Source organism: Talpa europaea (assembly GCF_964194135.1).
Source record: "Talpa europaea genome assembly, chromosome: 10".
NCBI lineage: Eukaryota > Metazoa > Chordata > Mammalia > Eulipotyphla > Talpidae > Talpa > Talpa europaea.
This window is the reverse complement of record NC_140077.1, coordinates 43,720,385-43,743,192: the sequence shown is the minus strand read 5'-3', so window position 1 is coordinate 43,743,192 and position 22,808 is coordinate 43,720,385. Positions and strand designations below refer to the sequence as shown.

At 52.1% G+C, this 22,808-nt stretch overlaps 1 protein-coding gene across 2 annotated transcripts in view; it reads left to right on the top strand.

Annotated features, from left to right (window-relative positions):
- Window positions 1-3,683: 3,683 nt before the first annotated feature.
- Window positions 3,684-22,808, top strand: part of PALD1 (phosphatase domain containing paladin 1) — a gene marked incomplete at both ends in the record, with an annotated part of 30,820 nt that continues 11,695 nt past the window's right edge. The window contains 17 exons of one of the 2 annotated variants that reach the window (XM_084246131.1): window positions 3,684-3,868; window positions 6,536-6,638; window positions 7,862-8,041; window positions 9,193-9,357; window positions 10,179-10,339; window positions 10,464-10,539; window positions 11,313-11,464; window positions 11,827-11,926; window positions 12,139-12,243; window positions 14,289-14,384; window positions 14,798-14,926; window positions 15,150-15,266; window positions 15,341-15,496; window positions 15,819-16,001; window positions 17,130-17,270; window positions 17,497-17,568; window positions 20,756-20,896. In XM_084246131.1, coding sequence (XP_084102257.1) covers window positions 3,684-3,868; window positions 6,536-6,638; window positions 7,862-8,041; window positions 9,193-9,357; window positions 10,179-10,339; window positions 10,464-10,539; window positions 11,313-11,464; window positions 11,827-11,926; window positions 12,139-12,243; window positions 14,289-14,384; window positions 14,798-14,926; window positions 15,150-15,266; window positions 15,341-15,496; window positions 15,819-16,001; window positions 17,130-17,270; window positions 17,497-17,568; window positions 20,756-20,896 — 2,262 coding nt within the window. Of the gene's footprint in view, window positions 3,869-6,535; window positions 6,639-7,861; window positions 8,042-9,192; window positions 9,358-10,178; window positions 10,340-10,460; window positions 10,540-11,312; window positions 11,465-11,826; window positions 11,927-12,138; window positions 12,244-14,288; window positions 14,385-14,797; window positions 14,927-15,149; window positions 15,267-15,340; window positions 15,497-15,818; window positions 16,002-17,129; window positions 17,271-17,496; window positions 17,569-20,755; window positions 20,897-22,808 lie in introns of both variants that reach the window. The other variant, XM_084246130.1, reaches the window with a different exon arrangement.

The window sequence follows — 22,808 nt, the reverse complement described above, 5'->3', positions numbered from 1 at the left end:
GGCAGACTTAGTGGTGAGAACCTGGATCCCACTGTGGAGGCCCTAGAATCCCAGGCACAGAATTGCTCAAAGTTGGTTTGTGATGGCCCTGCAGTGTCTGGGATGGGGGCCCTGAGCGCATATGGTCCCTGGCAGGACCCGTGCCTATGGTTTGAAGGGGGTGAGGTGTGCAGGTAGGTTTCCACCTACCTGCACACCTGCAGCATGAGGTGGTGGTGCCTGTGAGCTCTGCTGTCCACGCAAGGGGTGGCCTTCACTCGTGATTGAAGGAAATGCTCTCTTTTAACTAGAAGTTAGGAAAACAAAGGCATAATTGTCCACAACCATCTGGGCTTGTGGATTCCCATTTTATAGTCTAGTCTCATTCTGGTCCAGCCTTATCCCAGCTCTCTTCCCTGCAGAGGTTTGAGCACTAGGAAGCCCTCTGCCCCACACCCCTACCTTTAACTGACCACTGTCCCTGGGACTGGACAGCAATGGTGTGATCATTAGCACTGAATTTCGGAGCCAGATCCATATGGAGCTGGAGAGCTTTCAGTCCATTCCATCCCTCACTGTCATTAATGGCTGGGGATACTGAAGCCCAGAAAGGGCTGCCTAAGGCCACACAGCATGTGACTGTGGCCAGCAACATGGAAACCCCTGTGCTGTCCCTCAGGGCAGGATGGAGAGAGATTTTAGGGTGAGAGTGTCAGAGTGAGAAGCTTGAGAATTGTGCCCTCCTCTAGATATTTTGAAGGCAGGTCACTTTTCAGAGGATACAGTCCTTCCCCAACCCCTGCAGCTGTGCACATCTGTGTTGTTCCTCAGCTGCTTTTATAGGGATTGGAAGGGGCCTGTCATTGTCTGTGGAGCCCATGACAGATGAGGGTGGCTAGGGCTGAAGCTGTAGGGGAAGCAAGGGGCAGAGAGATGGAGGTGGCATCCCTGCCCCTACCCCAACCCCTTCCTACAGTGGGAACAGGGCCAGGCATTGGCCTTGGTGCTGCCACAGACCCTTTCTTGTCCTGTCTATCTCCCTCCTTGGGGTCAACCTACCCTGCCCCTGTTCTTTTTTTTTTTTTTTTTTAAGATTTTTATTTATTTATGCATACAAGAACTGGGGTGTAGGCCAGAGGTGCAGGGGGTGAAAGGATTCACCAGGGACAGATTGGGATGCAGAACAGGTGTATTGATCTAAATACACTGCTGAAGGGAGCAGGGGTGAGACAGGAGAGGTCTGCTGTGCCTTGTGAGTCAGCTCTCTGGATGGGGATCAAATTCATGCAGCAGTGGCTGGGGATAGCTTGACAGCACTGACTTTAACCCCTGCACCACCGGGGAGGGCCCCTGCCCCTGTTCTTAAGGAGGCTGTTTCCAATTATGCTTCCTTGGCCCAATCTGCTAAGAGGGGTCTGGAGAACTTCAGTGAGTGTTTTTGGGACCTACTATGGCAGGGGAAGGAGATATTTCCGAGGCAAGTCAACTTTCATGGCTGTATTGATGTCCAGCAGGGGCTCATTCCTTCCATCTCTGATGAGAGAGAGAGGGATATTGGACAGGGTGTTGAGAGCTGTGATAGATTCATAAACTCAAGGTGTGCGTGTTAACAAAGCTGTCAGATGGCTGCTGGGGATTTTCAAGGATGATAAGGGTGGGATGGAGGGGGACGGGAGCCTTTTGCCACACCCAGGAGGGATAAGAGGGACTGGTGGTGGTGGTTTGGGAAGGTTTTGGGAGAGATGGCTGAGTCTGGTGGTCAGTCATTCTGTCTAGGCGCCCTGCAGAGGAAGAGCCTGAGCACACAGCCATTGGGGAGGCCTAGGGGGCACCCACTTTGGCTCCAGGAGCTCTGACTCAAGGCCTTGAGGAGTGAGCGCCTAGGGAGCTCAGCCTTCAGACTGACCTGCTGACCTACTGACTGTGCCATCACTGCTGAGGTGCTGTGGCTGGGCAGAGGGGGTCGGGGGGTGGTGGTGCAGGGAGTGGATGGTTGAAGCACATAGTCCCCACGAACCTGGAGCAGCTCAGGCCTGGCTGAAGGCAGCTAGGGGAGTTGCCGGGTTCTCAAGACTGCTTATGTCCCTGGGCGTTTGAGAGTGAGCCCACCTCAGGGTGGAGCTGGGAGTGGGCAGGGCAGGTTGCTTCTGCCCCTCCTGATCCTGGACTGTCAGTGCTGCGTGGGGCCCGCTGCTGAGCTCTCAGGTCCTGTCATCCTTCGTTTGGGTCTGTGTGGAATTTCCAGTCCTTTTCCTTCCTAGCAGCCCTGGCTCTTGGACCCTGAGCCAATCTTCCCTACACCCTCTACTATCTCTTGACTAAGTTTTCTAGTCCATCTCACCAGCCATTGTTTTATTAATTTTAAGTAGGTTTCAACTTTATTAGCTAACATCCTAAGTAGAAAATCAGAAAGTGCAGATAAGCAGACAGGAGAAAAGAGAGTAGTTTATAATGTCATCACGTGGTGATAGCTCCCCATATCATCTTGATGTATACAGGAGAATACATTTTAGATGTGAGGAAAAGTCCCAGACTTTTCTCCTGATATACTTTCATGAATTTAAATGGGACTGAGGGCCTCCCTGGTGGCGCAAGGGGTTAAGCATCACACTGTGAAGCAATCCGCAGTTTCTGCAGCACGAGTTCGATCCCCGGCCGGCCAGGGAGCAACCCACATGGCGCAGCAGACCTCTCCTGACTCACCCGCTGCTTCTCTCAGCAGTGTACTTTGGTCAATCTGCTTGTTCTGCTCCCCACTCTGTCTCTGGTGAATCTTCTCACCCCCTGCTTCTCTGGCCTGTACCCCAGCTCTTCTATGCATAAATAAATAACTCTTTAAATAAATAAATAAATAAATAAATGTATGTATGTGACCGAAACCTATACTTGCTTTGCATCCTGCTCCACGCTAATTCTTTATGTCTTACCAGGTCATTAATCTGATCTTTTAAGGGCTGTTTAACATTCCACCTTAAGGATGCCCCATAATTTATTTAACAGACCCCCTTTTGTTGGATGGAGGCTGTAGACAATGATGATGTTGGTGTCATTGGTGTTAATGATGATGATATCGATGTTGATAATGTTGATGAGTTTATGGCCCAGATGCTTTAACTGAACACTTGATCCACTGAGAGCTCACACAGTCTGGACTTCCCAGGCCTCATTTTGACATTCACTCTAGAATGTCCTCTTGTATTCCTTTCCATCCAGATCCTTTGAATCCAAGCCGGGTTTACTTTTGCACCTGTCCCTGATTCTCCCTCTAATGATGGTCACACACTTCTCCAGTCTGGAAGGTCTGGGCTCCATGTGGCCTAGCCTGGTCACTTAGCCCCCGCTAGGTCCCAACTTGGTGTGGAGAGTTAACCCTTTCCTAACTGTTATTTTTTTGCCAAAGGAGTAGATACTGTGCGGGGTTGGCATTGGGTCTCTGTGTCTCTTCACGTCCATAATTCCCCACAGAACATCAAAAAGGCCAGACACATAGTTGGCACTCAGCAGACATGTGAGGGTAGGTGCCAGATCTATCCTCTGTCTTCAGCTACAGAGAGCTTGGCTCTCTGGGTCCCAGACTTTACCTTGTCCATACTGTCAGGTTGAGGGTTGGGTTAGATCCCTTCTTACTGTGGCTTTTCTCACCCTTCCCTCACCACACCTGTTCTTACCCCGTAGGTCTTGGGTCCTGAGGCTGCTGGCAGACTATGGGTACAACAGCCAGCACAGCCCAGCATTCGGTCTCGGCAGCTGCCCCCTTCGAGTGTCTCCAGAGCAGTGGCACAATGGACGGGCGGCACTCACTCAGCGTCCACTCCTTCCAGACCACAGGCTTGCACAACAGTAAGGCCAAGTCTATCATCCCCAACAAGGTGGCTCCCGTCGTGATCACGTGAGTGGCAGAGGGCATGTGGTCATGTCCTAGAAAGACAGGGGTGGGGGAGGTGCCTTGAGGGGTGGTTGCATACAGCACTTCTCCAAACCACTTTCACAGATGAAGACACTGAGGCCCAGAGAGGTTAAGCAGTTTGTCTGGAGTCACACAGCCAGAGGGTAGCACAGCCGGTTTCTGCTTAGGGTTTCTTAGCCCCTGGTACGTACCAAGTCCACAGTGCCAGGAGTGTGGAGAGGGAGAAGTGGCCGGGGTGGATACCCTTTTGAAAATAATTTTTGACTGAACATTTTCATAGGAAGATTATATACTTAGATCCATAAAATTTAGATTTCTTTTTCATACCCAGTAATTATGGTTCAAAACTGAGGTCAACACCAGGCCATTAAAAGATTTTGGGCTGAAAAAAGTGGAAGCTATTGGTTGACTCTCCTAATTAGGTCCTTCAGGGATGTTCGTAGAGGAGGAGGTTGGAGGAGGTTGGAGGAGGTTGAGGGTTTATTCTGGCATCATATTTTGAGAGACCTGGAACTGTACTCTGTGTCCAGAGGAAGAAGGTCAGGAAGGGGGCTCTGAAACCCTGTCTGCCTTGTGGGGCCTGAGGCTCTGTCTCCTGGTGAGTCAGGAAGCCGTGTCTTATATCACATCTACCCACTGTGCTCCCTGCCTCTGAGCCCCTCCAGGGTGCAGGAAGTAGGATGCGATGAGCTAAGAATTAAATCAGTTCCATACATAGAAGTTTGGCAGAGACCTAGCAAACAGGGCCTTTTGTGTAAGGAAATCTGAGGGGTGGGAATGACGAAATCTGGCCTGCTGATTTCGGTGGACTGACAGTAAAATTTGTAATCATAATATATTACTGTGCTCATCACAGTAAGGGCAAAAGAGATTATATAAAAGACTTGATATGGAGTCTGTCTATTAACAGATGATAAAATTAGGCCTGGGCCTTGAAGGCAGTGTTAGAGACATTCATTTGTCCTGGGCCTGGCTTCACCTCTCCCTTGCTCTGTGACCTTGGGCAAATCCTTTTCCTCTCTCTAGGTCTTATTTTCCTTATCTGGCCATTTCATTGGCCAGACTTAATCCTTATCCTTATTTCCCTTATCCTTATTTTCCTTATTTTCCTTATCAGGATAGGTAGAGATGACATTCAAAACATTTAACCAGTGCTGTGACTCAGATTAGTTGCCGGCTTGCAGTGAAACCTTCTATGGTGGTATCGTGCCTGCCACTCTGAGCTGTCACAAGTGCGGCCCTCTTTGGATTGTAGCATGTTTGAGGTGGAAGGGATCTTAGAGATCCTCTAATAATGGGATCAGCAAGCTATCGTACAGGCCAAATCTGCGCCATCCCCTGTTTTTGTAAATAAAGTTTTATTGGAACAGTGCCACTCCCATTCATTTACACTGTGGACACTGGTGGAGTTGAGTAGTTGTAAGAGAACTCATGGTGCAGAGTCTAAAACACTATCTGGTCTTTCGTCTTTTGTATGAAAGATTTGCCAACTCCGATTTAAGACCTTTTAGATCAGAAGTGAAAACTGATCTAGATTAAAAACTTGAGTTTCAGGATGGTAGATCATGTGGTGAAGTGGAGGCAGCGTTGGCAGCAGGAATCCAGGTCTCCCGACTCCTGCCTATTGCTTCCCCCCTCCCCCCATCCCACCACCCATCACCCTGCCTTTCCTAAAGGCAGGAGTTTTGTAAAGAGGGTGATAAACATGGCTTATGTGCTCCGGAAGACTGTGTCTTTGTAGTTATAATCAGCACAGTAGCTTTTGGTGTCTTGAGTGTAAGATCTCCCCCTGGTTTGGCATCTACAGAACTCTAGATTTGCTCCTGTGGGTTTTGTTTGAAATGGTCCCCTGTGGGGGTTACAAGTACTACTAGCAATAGTAAATATACTAATAAATGCTTTCTGTGCCCAGAGTGCTGGGCGAAGCACGTTCATTAGCACATTGAGTTTTCACAACAGCCCTGGGAGGTGGGAATTACTGGGCGTGGGACTATAGAGAGAATTATTCCACAGTCATGAACTTACCAGGCTGTGGTGTGGGACTTGTGCCCAGACCATGTGGCCCCAAATTGTCAGTGTGTTGGGGATGATCTGATGGAGGGTCCATTTGGGATCAAAGTAACCACTGAATGAGATAAACAAAATCCTATTACAAGCTCTTCCAAACAAGATAGAAGCTTCTCTCGAAAAAGTCCAGGAGATGCTCCAGGCTGGTATGGATGCTACATGTTCCACCAGACTTCTCATCTCTCATTGTCCTGCCGTCATCAACATCTATTTTCTGCCATCGCATCTGGGGGTTATCCAGGGAGGAGAGAAAAGTGGAAGGCGTATGTCTCCCCTTTTAGGAAATGCCCTAGAAGTTGCACACACTACTTCTCCTCACATATCATTGGCCAGACTTAATCACTTGGCCACTAGTAGCAAAGGAGGCTGGGAAATGTAGTCTTTAACTGGATGCCCCTTCTGGGGTTCTGTTACTGAGGAAGAAAGGGAGAGTGGATACTGAGGGACAATAGGCAGTCTCTGCCATAAATGGGTTATTTGCATAGGTGGGTGTGCTGTGGCCCTGCTGTGGGATCTGTTGCGGGTGGGGCTGAGCCTGGCCACGGAGCTTGTCTGACTTGGTCTCCATTCTCCCCTCGGCAGATACAACTGCAAGGAGGAATTCCAGATCCATGATGAGCTGCTCAAGGCCCATTACACACTGGGCCGGCTCTCTGATGCCACCCCTGAGCACTACCTGGTGCAGGTGAGGCCCGCCCCAGCCCTTCCAGCTCCTCTCCCCCTTGCTAACTCTCCCCACCCTCCTGTCCTTCTCCCTCCCTAACCTCCCCCCTTCTCTGCTTCACTGCCTCACCCCACACTCCAGGGTCCTGATCCTATTTTCTCTCACTGTTAGTTCCCTGGGGCCCATTTCTCCTGCTTTGGCATACTCCCTTGCTATTCTCTTCTCATTCGCCCTCTGCCTGCCCCACCCTGCCCGCACCCCCTTCCTCAGAGCACCAGGGAGAAGAGAGATGGGAACTGAAGACCCCGGACCCCAGGCTGCTCCCCACAAGCTGGAAATCTCCATCCCATTCTCTTTTGAAGTTTTAGAACTTCTCTGACTTAGGTTTCCCCCCTTTCCCCTTAAATGTCCCCGGAAAGCAAAGTCCACGAGGACAGATCTATCCTTGTTCACTGCTGAACAGTGCTTGGGCACCATGTAGGTGCTTAATAAATGTTCAATAAATGGATGACTGAAGCATCATGGTTAAACTGAACTTGTTGAAAGAGTTGCTGGGAATTTCTGGTTTCTGGGAGAACTGGTACCACTTCTTATCTATCAGGCAATGTAGGTGTGGGTCCTGCTGGAGGCAAGGTGTGGACAGGGTGGCCTCTGCACCTCCTTTTGCCCATGAGTGAGCTGGAGGAGGGTCCTCTTGCTCTCACCTGATCCCTAAGTCCTGTCTTCCTCTTTCTTTTGCAGTCATAGCATCTGTTTGCCCCTACTGTTGTGGGGGTGGGGAGGGAAGGCCTTTATACACTCAGAACTGCAAGGCCTTATGCAATGGCTAACACAGATTTCCTCTGGTTGATACCTGGTGCCCCAGCTATGAGTCCCTACTGGGGCCCCTTCTTCATGCACTTTCACTGGGGGTGCTTTCCTCCTAGCAGCTGCATGCCCCCTAGAGCCACCTTTGGTTTCCTGCCCCTGGTTTCCTGCTCTCTTACTTTGAGACCTGGCTCAGATACCACCTCTTACATGAAGTCTTCCCTGATAATCCCTTCAGGAAGAGTTGTCTTTCATTTTCCTGCACTCTGACACCCTTCCTGAGATCATAGGCATTCATATAATTTGTTTTCAATTTCCAATCTTCTCTACACTCCCCGCTTCCTGCTCCCTGTACCCTGGGACCCAGGACAGAGCCCCACCTGTAGACTGTCCCTGAGTCATCTGAGTGACCCTCCCTATGGCTTTCCTTCTGCCAGGGACGCTATTTCCTGGTGCGGGATGTTGCTGAGAAGATGGACGTGCTGGGCACAGTGAAAAGCTGTGGGGCCCCCAACTTCCGGCAGGTGCAGGGCGGGCTCACTGTGTTTGGCATGGGACAGCCCAGTCTCTCAGGGTTCAGGCGGGTCCTCCAGAAACTCCAAAAGGATGGACACAGAGTGAGTACAAGCATTTCCAGCCACGGACTAGTCTCCCAGATCTGGAGGGGGGTTGTTCTTGGGAGGGGTATCTTCAGAGACTACGGTAGGGCCTGGCCTGGGCAGGGTGTCTGGACCAGGCCCTGCCAGACCCTGAATGCCATGGTGGCCATTGTGGTCTGCATGATTGGGAAATTCTGGGTGAATGTTTATTGCACCTCCTGTGTGGACAGGGGAACCCTGAGGTCAGAAGCCTCTACATTCTACTCTGAGAAGGTCTGAAAAAGTGAGGAGGGTGATGGGGTGACCAGAGGGGTCAGGCCATTGTGAAAGAACTAGAGGATACTCGTCACCACTAACTCTTGTATCTTCACGTCAACCTCAAGGTGGGGGCAGTTTTCCTCCCACTTTACAGAGAGGAAAATTGAGGCCCAGAAAGAAGGTACACACTCATGAGTGTGTCCCAAAACCCAAACCCAGACATCTGGACTCCGAGTACCTGCTTTTAATGTCTCCTCTCTTCTGCCTGAAGTCAAGGCAGAGTTTTGAGTGTCTCCAGGACACAGGCTGAGGGCCCTCTGTGACTGCAGACTTGGGAGCAGCCTGCACCTGATCTGATGGAGAGACCTCTGTGAACCAGAGTGGGGTGGGTGTGTTGGGGTGCGCGGGTTCCGTCTTCCCAGCTTTACTGCCAGTTCCTCCTGTGCTCACATACCTGCCCATGGCTGTCCCTCTGCCTGTTCAGTGCCCAGTGAATGAATGATTGCATTGTTGTGGGGTTATTCATTACTTCAGCTGATGTCTACTACGCCCCTGATTTATCCAGGCTCTGTGCTAGGAAATGGGGTGGGGGGTCATGAAAATGACTGTGACATGATCCTACCTGTGAGGAATCGTTGTGAAGGGAGAAAAGATGTATTCGTCGATAATGTTAATGCAAAGCAAGAATGAATGGGATTCAGATGAAGGACTGTTGGCTCTGAGAGGAGGGAGCATCGGGATGAGGTAACATTTGGACTTAGCTTTGCTTCTTTGATAGGATTCAGGTTGTAGGGACAGGGCGGGGTGATGGGCCTTGAAGAATGGTGCACGGACCGGTCCAAGGCTGGGTGCTGGGCAGGGTGTCCTTGCCGGTGGTGGTGATGGTGTCCTCTCTCCTGGGGCTCTGGCAGGAATGCATCATCTTCTGTGTGCGGGAGGAACCCGTGCTGTTTCTGCACATTGAGGAGGACTTTGTGCCCTACACCCCTCGAGATAAGCGGAACCTTCGAGAGAACCTTCAGGGTCTCGGATCTGGAGGTGGGGTGGAGAGCTTGGAGCTGGCCATCAGGAAGGAGGTGAGGGCTGGTGGGGTGGGGGCCCCCCATTCCTTGGTGGGCCTCAGGCGGCTGAGCTGAGACCCCCACCCACAGCCCAGTTTTGCTTTCGTCCTTTCTGGTCCTTACTGACCTCCATACCCCTCTCCTTAACCTGCTGGTGTTTCTGCCCTGCTTGGGCAAGTGGCTGACCTTATAACTACTCATGTGTACCCAGAGGGATGACTTTCTGTTCCTGACTGTTTGCTAACCCTTCCCCACTCTGCTCTTCTCCACACTCTCCATCCTTATTTAGAAAGTGGTCTGGGGACGTGAAAAGCGGGCTAGGTTGGGAGTCCTGAGACTGAGGTGGAGATGAGCTCTGGGCCCGAGATGAGTCACTTTTCTCCTTGGGCTCTTGTCTGTTTCTGAGGTTCCTCTGCCCTCCTCCTCCACAGCAGGGAGACTTGTCAAGGTCTTGGAGGCTGTTGACACACCATGAAAGAGTATAAGTTGACCATAGGGGGGCACGGTGCCCCAGAGACTCCCACGGTCAGTAAACAAGGCCATGCTGGCCACTGGTCATCTCCCTTGCAGGCCTCCTTTTCCTAGCTCCCAGCTGACTGAGCCTTGGTGTGGGCTGTGTCAGCGCCTGTGTAGGGGGCTGCCCTCGGGTCGGTGGCCACCCTGCCCCCTTAGCGCTCCCAGGGCATAGAGAGTGCCTCGGGCCCTGTAGATCCCCCTGGAGGAAAGGCAGCCTGTCCCTGGTCTTTGTGTGGCCTAGTCCTTTCAGAGCTCAGCCAGGAAGATTGAGAGGGAGCTCAAGGCCCCTCCTGACCCTCTGGCCCCCACACCTCCATTAGATCCACGACTTTGCCCAGCTAAGTGAGAACATGTACCACGTGTACCACAACACTGAGGACTTGCAAGGGGAGCCCCATGCTGTAACCATCCGGGGTGAGGATGACGTGCACGTGACGGAGGAGGTGTATAGACGACCCCTCTTCCTGCAGCCCACCTACAGGTACTGTGGGCCAGTCCAGATGGCTCTGGGCCTCCAGGGACCCCAGGTACTGGGAGAGGTAGGTACTGGGGGCTCTCCAGGGGGGTGTGGCCTGCTTGATGGGCTGTTTCCCTTCACCTAGCAGGTACTACCGCCTGCCCCTGCCAGAGCAAGGAGCCCCCCTGGAAGCCCAGTTTGATGCCTTTGTCAGTGTCCTCCGGGTAAGTGGGGCCAGGGAGGGGTTACGGGGGCACCGGGGGAGTGGGTACCTGCCTGGAGAGTTGGTCTGTGTCTAGGATCTGTCTCCACAGAGATGTTCATGGTGGGCGTGAACGTTTCTTTGATGTTGCTCAGAGACAGGCCTCATTCGGTGTGGTGTGTGGGGTCCAGTTGTCAGTGGTGTGGGTGTCTGTGTGGGTGTCTGCATTCTCTAATGGCAGAGTCTTTGTGAGTCCAGCACTGACCATCTGGAGGGCAGGACTCTGGCCCTGGCTTGGCTGCTAACTGGCTGTGTGGCCTTGGACAAATCTCCTGCCCTCTCTAGGCTTCTAGTTCTGTTTTCTTTACCGGAGTTGGACATTCTCACTCTGTAGTCTCTTTAGGGCTGATGTCTGATGTTTCCTGTGGTGTTTCTGTCCCAACCCCTTCATTATTGAATTTGCATTATTTAATTCTCATCCCACAGGAGGTGTTAAGGCCATGTCTCCTGGAGCAGTTCTCACTTCCAAGGCCTCACTGAGTGCCCCCACTTTCACGTCTACCCCCACCTACCTACTCCTAGCTCCTACTCCCCACCCGCCCAGTCTGGGAAGGAGGCAGGCCTTATGCTACTTTGCTGGGGGGGAGATGGAGCAGACCAGGCTATGGGGAAGAAGCTGAGGCCTGTAGGCCTCACCTTGTTGCAGACTGTGAGGTGGGGTGGGCTGATGTTACAACCGCGACTGGGTCCTCAGCCAAGGGTTTTCCGGTCATGATGTTGCTGATCTTGCCCCAGGAGACCCCCAGCTTGTTGCTGCTCCGAGACGCCCATGGGCCTCCCCCTGCTCTCCTCTTCAGCTGCCAGACGGGTGTGGGCAGGACCAACCTGGGCATGGTCCTGGGCACCCTCATCCTGTTACACCACAGTGGGACTTCCTCGAGGCCGGAGTGAGTGGCCTGGGATCCAGTGTTCCAAGGGGTTGCAGGGACAAGGAGAGGAGGGTCGGGGCAGCCCTGAACGATGGGATTTATCGGGAGTCCAGAGCCAGACTGGAGATTGGGCCTCTGGGGTTCGTTTCCTTGTTTGTCAGACTTGCCAGTGACTTGAGAAAGTCACTTGGCGTTTCTAGGCGTTTCTTGGCGTTTCCCATAGGGGAAAACACCCCTTGTTGCTCCTAACCTGATTTGGAATGAACACTAGGAACCTGTAGTCAGGTGACTCTAGAGGCCATATGAATGAGGAGGGGTGCAGTGGGGCCATCCTAGAGGCTTCTGGGAGAGCTGATCACACTGAGCCCTCTGCTTTGCAGGGCTATCTCCTCACAGACCAAGCCACTCCCCATGGAGCAACTCCTGGTGATCCAGAACTTTCTCCACATGGTGCCCCAGGGGAGGAAGATGATGGAGGAGGTGAGCCAGGGGGCTGGACACACAGCTGGGGCAGGGGCAGTGGAGGGAACATCACTCCTCCATGGGGTCGCTTCCTCCCTTTGTGTCCCCTCTCCCTTCTTGGCCAATCATTCTTTCCCTCCCTCTCATCTCTTCCCTCCCCTGCTCTCATGCCCTGCCCCGTGCTCTCCTTGCTGCCGCTCCTGCGGCCCTGTCCTGGTCCCTGGTACCAGGTGGACAGAGCCATCACCGCCTGTGCAGAGTTGCAGGACCTGAAGGAAGTGGTCTTGGAAAACCAGAGGAAGCTGGACAGCGTCGGGCCAGGAAGCCCAGCTCAGGTGAGGCCTGGGTGCTTCTGCCTTGGCCGAGCCGGCAGCCCCATTTCGCTAGACCGGCGGCTGGTTTCTTTCAGGCTGACGTTTCCTGGTTGTTTCTTCTCCCAGGAGAAGAGCAGTTTTCAGAGGAAGGGGAGATAGAGTTGGACTTGCAGGAAGGATGGACAAGGAAGGGGGGAAGTTTACTTTCCCTGGCCAGGTCCCCTCGCTGCAGAATAAACAGGATGGAGGAAGGGGCTGCTGGCGGGTGTCGAGATCTAATACTTTGTAGACTGCTTAGAGCTCCCGGCAAATAAAATGCTTGGTGTTACTTCAGAAGGCTGGGTGGGGTCCAGCCTGCTGCTTCTGGAAGAGTGATGGACTCTGGGCTGTCTCAACGGGCTGACCCACGTCCTGGGGAGAGGCTTGACAGTGTTTGCACACAGTGCACAGAAAGAATTAAAGCTTGCAAAGCTTTTTTTCTGCTTTAATACATAAAAGCATCTTTTAAAACCAATAATAGAAAATTGAGAATTTAGATAAAGGCTAAAAAGGACCCATAATCCCAGCACAGCTGCTGTGAGCTTTCAGGAATGGCTTCCTTCATGTTTTATTTATGGGGTTCTGCGGAGAGTGCCCTGGCACAGGTGTGTGTTCTGCTACCCCATGTCACCCCCTGGTTGTCGTCTTTGGGATTTTGGTTGGTTGTGTGACTTAAGTCCAGTGTGTGGCTCAGATAGCATTGAACTGACCCGACTGCCTGGGCTCAACTCCTGGCCTGCCGCCGAGGGTGTGTGCATGCGGGCAGCCAGCTTTACCGCTCTGTGATTCAGTTTCCTCACTTGTAAAGTGGAGCCACTAATAATGTCCCTTTTGGGTGGTTATGAGGATTAGGTGAAATAAATTACTAAGGAACTCAGAAGGGAGCTTGACATGCAGCAGGTGTTCTTGGCACATCACCTGCCAGGATTTACTAAACAGGCCCATCTTGTCTAACAGTTGAGTTGCTTCCAGTTCCTCATCAGTATATATACTTTTGTATCGAGCAGCTTCATGAAAATAAGGCTTTTGTGTATTGGGGATTTTTTCCCTTTAGTCTAGATTAGGGGTTGGCAAACTATGGCCATGGACCAAATCCAGCCTGCCACGTGATTTTGTAAATAAGTTTCATTGGAACATGGTCCTGCCCATTCATTTATGTCCTGTCTACAGCTCCCTTATGTTGAAATGACAGATTGAGCAATTGTAACAGAGACCATGGAGTCTGCAAGCCTGGAATATTTATTGTCTGGCCTCATATAGAAAGTTTCTCAACCCCTGATGTAGATTCCCAGAGATGGGGTTTAAGTTCATCTGTGGGCATGACCTTTTCTTCGGGCATATAAATTTCACTTGCCCTTTAGATGGCAGCACTGACCCAGCAGAACCCTGAAGGCTGAGACAGGGACCCCTGAGAGTCTCTCAATAATCCTCTACTCAGAGGCTGATGGCCTGAAGTTAGGATCCTTAGTTGGGGACCCAGCTCTGTCTGCCATCAGCTGTGTGGCTTTGAGTGAGTCAGTTCATTTCTCTGGGCCTCTTTCTCCTTGGAGATCCTGTGTCCCCTGGGAGCACTGATGTGATGTGGGGTCTTTTTGTCTTCTGGCGGGGAGGTCGTAGTTCTTAAGTGAGGACTCTGGCTCAGGCAAGGGTGTTTATACACTTGCTGCTTTAACACGGTGAGTGCGTAGCCCTGTATGTTGGTGATCTCGGAGCAAAGTAGGGGAGGGGTACTGTACCTGTTTCTGGGTACAGAGCCTGTGGGGGAGGCAGTCCCCACACTCAGAACTGTAGTGCCTGGTACAGCCACCAACAGCTTTTTCCTGCATCCTGGATTTACTGTGGCAAGTGGGGTAGGGTTAGACGCTTGGAGAATTTCTAGTTGGGCAGAACTGTGTTGTGAAGGGAGGGGTAGGTTGTATCTGGGGATTTCTGAGGCCCATTTGTGCCCTCCTGGCTGGAGCTAGGGGCTCTTCTAAGCAGCTCCAATCTTAATTGCTCCATTCTCCTATCTGTTCTCCTCTTTTCAGGGAAGTGACAGCCAGAATGGTGTCCAGCAGAGGGCGCTGCAGAGCCTGGAGCGATATTTCTACCTGATCCTGTTTAACTATTATCTCCATGAGCAGGTGAGACTGGGGGTGGACAGCCACGATCCTTTCTCCAGAGGATCTGGACAGAGCCATGATCCTTTCTCCTTCCAGGCCTCCCTGCCATGATGACTGGCATGGGAGCCTACAGGGAAACCCCATGAACCTGGGGCTTCCAGAGGAAAGCTATATGGGAGAGGCAAGGAGAGACCCAGATAGAGGGGTGGTCCGTGGCAGACGAAAGAAGGCCCCATCTCTGGGCCCCTTCTCTGTACCCACTGGGCATCAGGTCCTGGTTGGCTCTTGCTTTGGATGTCCTGGTCCGAGTTTCCCTCCCCCTCATTCCTGCTCCGGGCTTGATGGGTGTCTCTTGGCCTCCCCTACCTTGCGGTGGGGGGAGCTTGGGATGGCCCTGTGACCATGAACTCGTCTTTTTCCGCCTTGGGCTGCAGTACCCGCTGGCTTTTGCCATCAGTTTCAGCCGCTGGCTGTGTGCCCACCCTGAGCTGTACCGTCTGCCTGTGACGCTGACCTCAGTGGGGCCAGTGGCCCCCAGGGACCTCATGGCCGAGGGCTCCCTGGTGAGTGTGGCTGGCTGGCTGGGAGGATGGGAATGGGCATGGGCTGGTCTTTGAGCCTCAGCCTCCTCTTCTGGAGAGTGGAGGCCATTCTTCTTCTCCTTGGGGCACTGGTAAAGCTCCTAGTGTGCAAAAGGAGCCGGTCCCACCCCTTCCTGCCCCTCTGGGACCAGGCTCTGGACCCGTGTCAGCGGGTGTGGTCCCAGGCTTGCTGCTCTCCCCGCAGAAGGTGGACGATCTCGTCTCCCCAGACGCACTCGGCACTCTGAGAGAGATGGACGTGGCGAACTTTCGGCGGGTGCCCCGCATGCCCATCTATGGCACGGCCCAGCCCAGTGCCAAGGTAACCATCCTAGAGGCCTGGGGTAGGAGCAGGAGGGTCGTGCCCTTTCACTGACCATATTCCTGTCCCCCCAGGCCCTGGGGAGTATCCTGGCCTACCTGACCGACGCCAAGAGGAAGCTGCGGCACATCGTGTGGGTGAACCTGAGGGAGGAGGCCGTGCTGGAGTGTGATGGGCACACCCGCAGCCTGTGGCAGCCTGGGCCCCCTGTAACCCCTGACCAGCTGGAGGTGAGCCCTTCTGCCTTCTGCACGCCCCTTCCTTGGAGGCCGTCTGGGGCACTGGCCTGTGAGGATCTTCAGAAGGTTTGCTGCTCCTGCTGGACCGATGGAGAAGCCAAGCCCTGATGGGAGTTGTGCCAGGGAGTGGCTGACTCAGGATGTGCGTCGGGCCACCTCCCTGGTCCAAGTCTGGGTCTGACTCCCAGGCTCAGGAAGGGGAAGAGATGCTTCCAGAAGCCAGGACTGGCCCTGACCAGAGCAGGCTCCCATTTTTCAGAGCTGGCTTGCAGGTTGCCTCAGTGGCCGCTGTCCTCTGTCCCACCCCCTCTAGAACCTGGAGACCCAGCTGAAGACCCACCTGAGTAAGCCTCTCCCAGGCACAGAGGGCCCCCGCACCCACAAGTTCCAGACGTGCCTCACTATGCAGGAGGTCTTCAGCCAGCACCGGGGGGCCTGTCCTGGTCTCACCTACCACCGCATCCCACTGCCAGACTTCTGTGCCCCCTGTGAAGAGGTGAGGGACCATGCCAAGGTGTCCCTCTGGGCAGGGAAAGGAGGCCTTTCCCTGCTCCACCCCCTCTGGACCGTGGGATCCTAGGAGGGGTTGGGGGTTTCGAGTTTGACCAAGTGCTTTACTCACACTGTGTCCAAGTTTCTTGTTTGCGTGTGTATTCATGGGTGCTTGTCATGTGCTTGTCATGTGTTGTAGGTCATGTGCTCAGGCGAGCACGTCCATAGTGTTCATGGTGTGTGTATCTTTGCTGGGGATTGTGTTGGGAGCGGGTGTCATGTCATTGTGAAGTGCGTGTATGTGTGGTGCGAGTATTTTTTGTGGAGTCTGTGACGTACACTTTGTCTTCACTGGGGGAGAGCACGTGTGGAGAGAGTGTCTTCTGGGGAGTCGTGTGGTGTGGCGTGCATCCGGGCTCTGTGGAGGAGGGTGTGTGGAATGCTGTGTGTGCCTGAGGGGGGTTGGGTGTCCTCGTGGTATCTGCAGGTTCGTGTCTTCATGGGCGTCTGCGTCGTTTGTGTGTCCTTAGGTTGTGGATACGGTGGGTGCCTGTGTCATACATGGTGGTTTGGGTGGCCTGTGTGTCTGTGCCCGGCATGTACAGGGCCTGTGTCATGGCTCCCTGTGGCAGGTGGAGGCTGGGGCTTGAGTTCTGGCCTCACTTTGCCAGCGGGTCTCCTTGCCCGTGGTTGCCCCCTGGTGGCCGTGCTCTGCAGCGAACGGCTGAGGCTGGGACCTGTGCTCAGCCTGGGACCTAGGTTGGGTCAGTCTAGGTGGGCACAGATCCAGAGGGTCCATGTGCAGCCTAGGGGGTGCAGCACATGGAAGTGTGTCTTACCCAGTGGACAGCGGACATCGTGATCCCCCAGTGTGTGTGCTGGCTCACATGTCCAGTCCTGGTCCCTGGGGTGGGGTTACAACTGCACACAGGGGTGCTGTATTCACACACACAGGGACTTGCGTGTGTTCAGTGAGTGGAGTGTGAGCGTACAAGGTTGTGAGCCTGGCAGTGAAGGCCCGGGGAGAGCACTCCCAGGACAGCTGCTGGTGTTGCCATTTGGAGGGGCGGCCACCTTGGGGGTCTGTGCAGCAGGAGCAGCTGCTGACCCACACCTTGATCTCCTCACACAGGATTTTGACCGACTGCTGGTGGCCCTGAGGGCTGCCCTCGCCAAGGACTCAGGCACCGGCTTTGTGTTCAGCTGCCTCAGCGGCCAGGGCCGGACCACCACTGCCATGGTGGTGGCTGTGCTCACCTTCTGGCACATCCGAGTACGTGTGACCTCTCGTGAGAGGACAGGGGTCACCTAGGCAGCGTGGGCACTTGTCCCTGGGAACACTGGCTATTGGAAGATGTGGGGGCAGAGGTGGTCCGTGGTGTGGTCCAGGACCCCCCTGCCATCAATCCCGGGTAGGGCAACCGGGACTGGCAGACCATTGGCATGGGGCTCCTGACATAGGAGAGGAATGCTCCCCACCTAACAGCTGTCCTCCTTAGGGTTTCCCCGAGGTCGGCGAGGAGGAGCTGGTGAGCGTGCCTGATGCCAAGTTCACCAAAGGCGAATTTGAGGTGAGCACTCCCTATGGGGCCCCAGGAGATGCCTGCGGGAGGGGAGAGGGTGAATCTTGCTGGCAGGTCTGGGGAATCTTCAAAGCTGTCCCCAGTGCTGTCGACCTCGTCATCCCAGTGCTTCCCTATTCCTGTTTCACGCAAGAGCAAGCCAAGGTGTGGGGCGGCTTAGCTCTGGGGCCATGTCAAATAGCCACTGGAGATGGGGCTGGACCCCCACCTCACGGGTCTTGCTGCTGGGCTGCTGTGTGGCTGGTGGGAGGCCACCCTCTGCTCTGGGTTATGTTGGCCATACCCAGTGGCTTCCTAGAAACCTGGGATCCAGCTGCTCATGGTGCAGGCTTCTGCCCCCATGCCTCTGTTCCATTTCAGTTCATGGTGCTGGATGGACATTTCTGATTTAGTCATGACTGCTTCATGTGCACCAATCACATGTCATCTCCCCAGAGAGTAGGTGACAATGTCCCCATCTTACAGGTGGGAAATATGGAGCTCAGAGCTGGGCATGTAGCTGCTGGTTGTTGGCATGGTGCTTGGCACCTGTCTACCCAGCCAGCCATGCACCCATCACCTGCCCTCCCTGCTACCCCACCCTTTGTGTAGTTCCTTAAGTTCCCCAAGCTCTTTCAGCCGCTGAGCCTTTGCCTATGCTGTTCCCTTGCCCTGGCCTCTTTTCTCTTATTGTCCTGGGTGATTCCCTGATTATTTTCTGTTATTATTGTGGTAAAATGTTTAGTACAAAATTTTCCATTTTTAACATTTTCGAGTGTGCAGTTCTGTGGCACTAAGTGCATTCGCTTAGTTGTGCAGCCATCACCACCATCCTTCTCCAGAACTTTCTCCATCCTCCCAAAATGACTGGACTGTTGAACACTAACTTCCCTCCTCCCCGGCCCTGGTAACTGCTGTTCTACTTTCAGTTCTGTGGACTTGACGTATCTGGATACCTCATATAAGTGGAATCACACTTCATTTGTCCTTCCATGACTGGCTTATTTCACATAGCATGTGAAATAAACATGCCCTCAGGCTTCGTCCCTGCTGTCGCATGTGTTGGCATTTCCTTTTGTAAGACTGAGTAATATTCCATTCTGTGCATAAACCCCATTTTGGATATCCAGTCACCATTGATGGACCCTTGAGCTGTCTTACCCTCTTGGCAGTTGTGAATAACGCTGCTGTGAACTCGAGAGTGCAGATATCTGCTTGAGTTTTTACTTTTAATTCCAGAAATGGAATTGCTGGATCAACTGTTAATCCTGTTTAATTTTTGCGATGTGGCCATACTCTTTTTCCAAGGCAGCCGCACCATTTTTCATTTTTCCAGTATCTTCCCCTCCTTGCTGACACTTGTTTTGTGTTTTTGTGCTGGTGGTCATCCTGGTGGGTGTGAGTGGTGCCGCATTGTGGGTTGGATGTGCATTTCCCTAACAACTGGTGATGCTGAGTGTCTTATTGGCCACTGTTTATCTTCTTTGGCGACATTCCTGTTCAAGTCCTTTACCCATTTTTGGTTTGGACTTTTTTGTTGATGTTGTTGAGTTATAGGAATTCATTATATGTTCTGGATATAAATGCCTTGTTAGATAATGTCATTTGCAAATATATTTTTTTCCATTCTATGGGTTGTCTTTTTACTCGGTCAATAATGTCCTTTCATGCAGAAGTTTTAAATGTTTTTAAAATTGTATATCTTTTATTGAGGTGACATTGATTTATGACACCGTATGCAATAATTTCACACCTTCTAGATGTATTTTATTTACCACCCCAGTCAAGAATCCACATTCTTTTACCCTAGGCCACGGGGCCCTTCACCCTTGTCCCGCTGCATCCTCTTTCCCTGCCTAAACATCCTCAATTCTGCAGTCATATTTCTAAGGTTTGTTTTGATTTCATTTTGTCAGTTCCTTTGTTTTTTTTTAAGTTTTCCATTTTGATGAAATTCAATTTGTCTGTTTCTTTATTTCCTGTGCTTTTTTGGTGTCATATTCATGAACTCATAGGCAAATGCAGTGTCATCCTCCCATGTTTTCTTTTCAGAGATTTATAGTTTTAGCTTTTCCGTTTAGCTCATTTAATCCATTCTAGTGTAATATTTGCTGCTAGTATTTAGATATCCTGTTAATATTTGGATATGTGTAAATTTATTCTTTTGCATGAGGGTATCACTTTCCCAGCACCATTTGTTGAAAAGACTGTCCTTTTCTCATTCAATGGTCTTGGCATCCTTGTTGAAAATCATTTGATTACAAGCATGAGGGTTTATTTGCAAGTTGAATTGTTAGTCTTTACGGCAGTCCTCAGATGTGATAGAACTCTCTCTACGTATATCTGGCCCCATGCTAGGAGCTCATCCTTCACAGCTGTCAAGAGCTAGGTGCCTTTACTATTCCCACTTGACAGATGAGGAAACTGAGGCATAGGGAGCCAAGCTCATCCCCCTGGAGCCACATTGGAGGTCATGGGCTGGGATAGAAGGCAGGTAATGGACCTCAGAGACTATGTTCCAAAGTAACATTATGGTGTTTGACGACACCCTTGTACCCATCTGCACCCAGCCCAAGAAATTCTCATGTCTGGAATAGCTTCCTTTGCAGTTATTTCAGGCTTTTTGAATCCATAGTTCAATAGGGATTTACTTCATAGGTGTGAAGAGGGTGAAATTGACATCAGTTTTGAGTTCCGAGGCTGATTCTGGGGAGCCAGGAGGGTCATGAAGATGGTAACATTTGAGTGTGGATGAGGAGGGGGAATGTGCTGAGGGGACAAGTGTGCAATCTGGAAAGGGCAGGAGTTGTGTTAAGGTTGTGACTGGCAGAGCATTAGAAGGCAGTGCTAAGGTGGGTGGGTACTGGGACTGTGAGAACTCTGGAGGGCCATACTATGTGTAACCTCGACCTTGAGGCCAGTATGGAGGTCATGATAGACTGTTACTCTGGGAGGCTGGTTGTGTGGAGGGGGGAGAAGGGAGGAGTGGCTGGTGCCTGCATGAGGAGAGGGCTATAGGATAAGCAGGAGCAGCCCAGTCCTCACTGGTAGACCTTTGGGGTCACTGGTTGTAGAGCGAGGAGGGTACCCAGAATGATCTGTGTGGCCATTAGTGTAGGGGTGAGCCTTTGCGGGGACCAGATTCCCTCCTGCCTGCCTTAGTTTTCTCTCTGCTCACCCTCTTCCTCTGGCCCAGGTGGTGATGAAGATGGTGCAGCTGTTGCCCGATGGGCACCGCGTGAAGAAGGAGGTGGATGCGGCACTGGACACTGTCAGCGAGACCATGACGCCCATGCACTACCACCTTCGGGAAATCATCATCTGCACCTACCGCCAGGTGAGCCTGCCCTATGAGAGCCCAAGCTGCTGCTGTCAAGGGGGTGAGGTGATGGGGGGGCCCCAGGGATGAAATATGCTCTCGGTCACTTCATTTCTGGAAGAGGGGCTGATCCCTGGAAGGGAGGAGCGTCCAGCCCCGCCTCACCCCTGCTTGGTTTTGCAGTGCTTGGTGAGCTGTGTGCAGGGGTGGTGTTTGGAGCATTTAACAGCAGCTGCTGCTCTGGGGCCATGTGACTAGTTTGAATGAACACCCTGTCCTGGAACCCTGTGGGGGTAGGCGTGAACCCTCTAGTTTCTGGGTCCAGGGAGGCCCTGGAACACCTGGTTCAGAATCAAGTTGGTGGGTGGGTCCCTCAGTTCAACAGGATCCTGGACTGGGCCTCTTTAATGAGCACAGGGAAGCATTTAGTGTTTAACCAGTGATGCTAGGGGACTGTCAGCTCAGGACCTGTGCACATCCGCCTGCCCGAAGTCCTGCTCAGTTAAAAACTGCTTTTGAATAGCTCATTAAATTATAAAAATCGGAAGATTCCCCTAAGAGTCTAGATTTCATATAAAAATCTGATTTTCAGGCTATGTAGAAAAATATGCCCTCCTGCCAGTCATGGCCCCAGTATCTGTCACATGCTCCCCACGCCAGCCATTCTAGTCACTGGACTTGTGGGCTCAGTATGGAGCCACTGACTTGCCTAATTCTTGTCTTCTCTAGTCTGATGAATTTTGGCTGGCTGCTAGGGCAGAGGAGGATGTTGGAGTGGGAGGGAGCAGCTGTGTGCAAACACCCTAAAGTGAGTGAACACCTCCGTGGGTGCTGCTGACCTTGTGTTCTCTGATGCTGGCCAGCAATTCCCATGACAAGTTCTGCCATGGAGGTGCTGCCGCAAACCAGCCCATGGTCCTCCTGCGGCCAGGCACATATTGATGAAATCACTGGTCTAGGCCAGTCTTTGCTCAAGTTCGTGGATCAGACCTTGACTGGAGCAAAGGTTGGTGTGTTTGGCTGGGGGCAGGGTATCTGGGATCAGGTCAGAGGCCAGTTGGAAGGGGAATTTGCACCCCCAGGGTGAGTTACATTTGGGTCCTCTGCCCAGTGGTCTCCTATAGTACCACCAGGTGGCGGCAATGAGCTAAGAACTGGAGTGTCTTCTTCTCTAGTGCTTGGAGAGAGCAGAAAACTGAAGCTGTGGGTATTCTGTGCAGCTGGAAGCCCAAGGAGTTGAAAAGGGTTGCCTACCCAGGCTTCAAAACACCAGAGGCTCTCCACCTTGCACTGGGTGCATTCTGTCAGCGCCCCCTTTCCACATCCCCCTGCTTCCAGACCTGTTAGCGCCTCGCTTCCTGCCAGGCACTCATTAGGTTTTCCTTAGATTTTTACATGGTGTTTTGTAGTTTCCATAGTGTAAGTTCTGCACTTCTTTTATTATATCAATTCCCAAGTATTTTATGATTTTTATGCTCTTGTAAGTGGAGTTGATTTCTTAATTACCTTTTTTAGTTTGTTCATTGCTCCTCTAGGGAAATCCAATTGATCTTCTATCAATACATTGATATTTTTACGTTGATCTTCTATTTTGCACCCTTGCTAAACCTACTTATTATTTCTAACATATTTTTAAGTGAACTCCTTAGAATTTTCTACATATAAGTTCAAATTATCTGCAAAAATTTTGCCTTTTCCTTCTTTTTTTTTTTTTAAAGATTTATTTATTTATACAAGCACTGGGTACAGTCAGAAGCACGGGAGGGTGAGAGAATTTAACAGAGTCAGAGCGGGGAACAGAACAGGCAGCCTGATGAAGTACACTGCTGAGGGGAGCAGTGGGCAGCAGGAGAGGTCTGCGTGCCATGTGGGACCCTCGCCGGTGGCCGGGGATGGAACAGCTCTGTAGAGGCTGTGGGAAGCTTTGCAA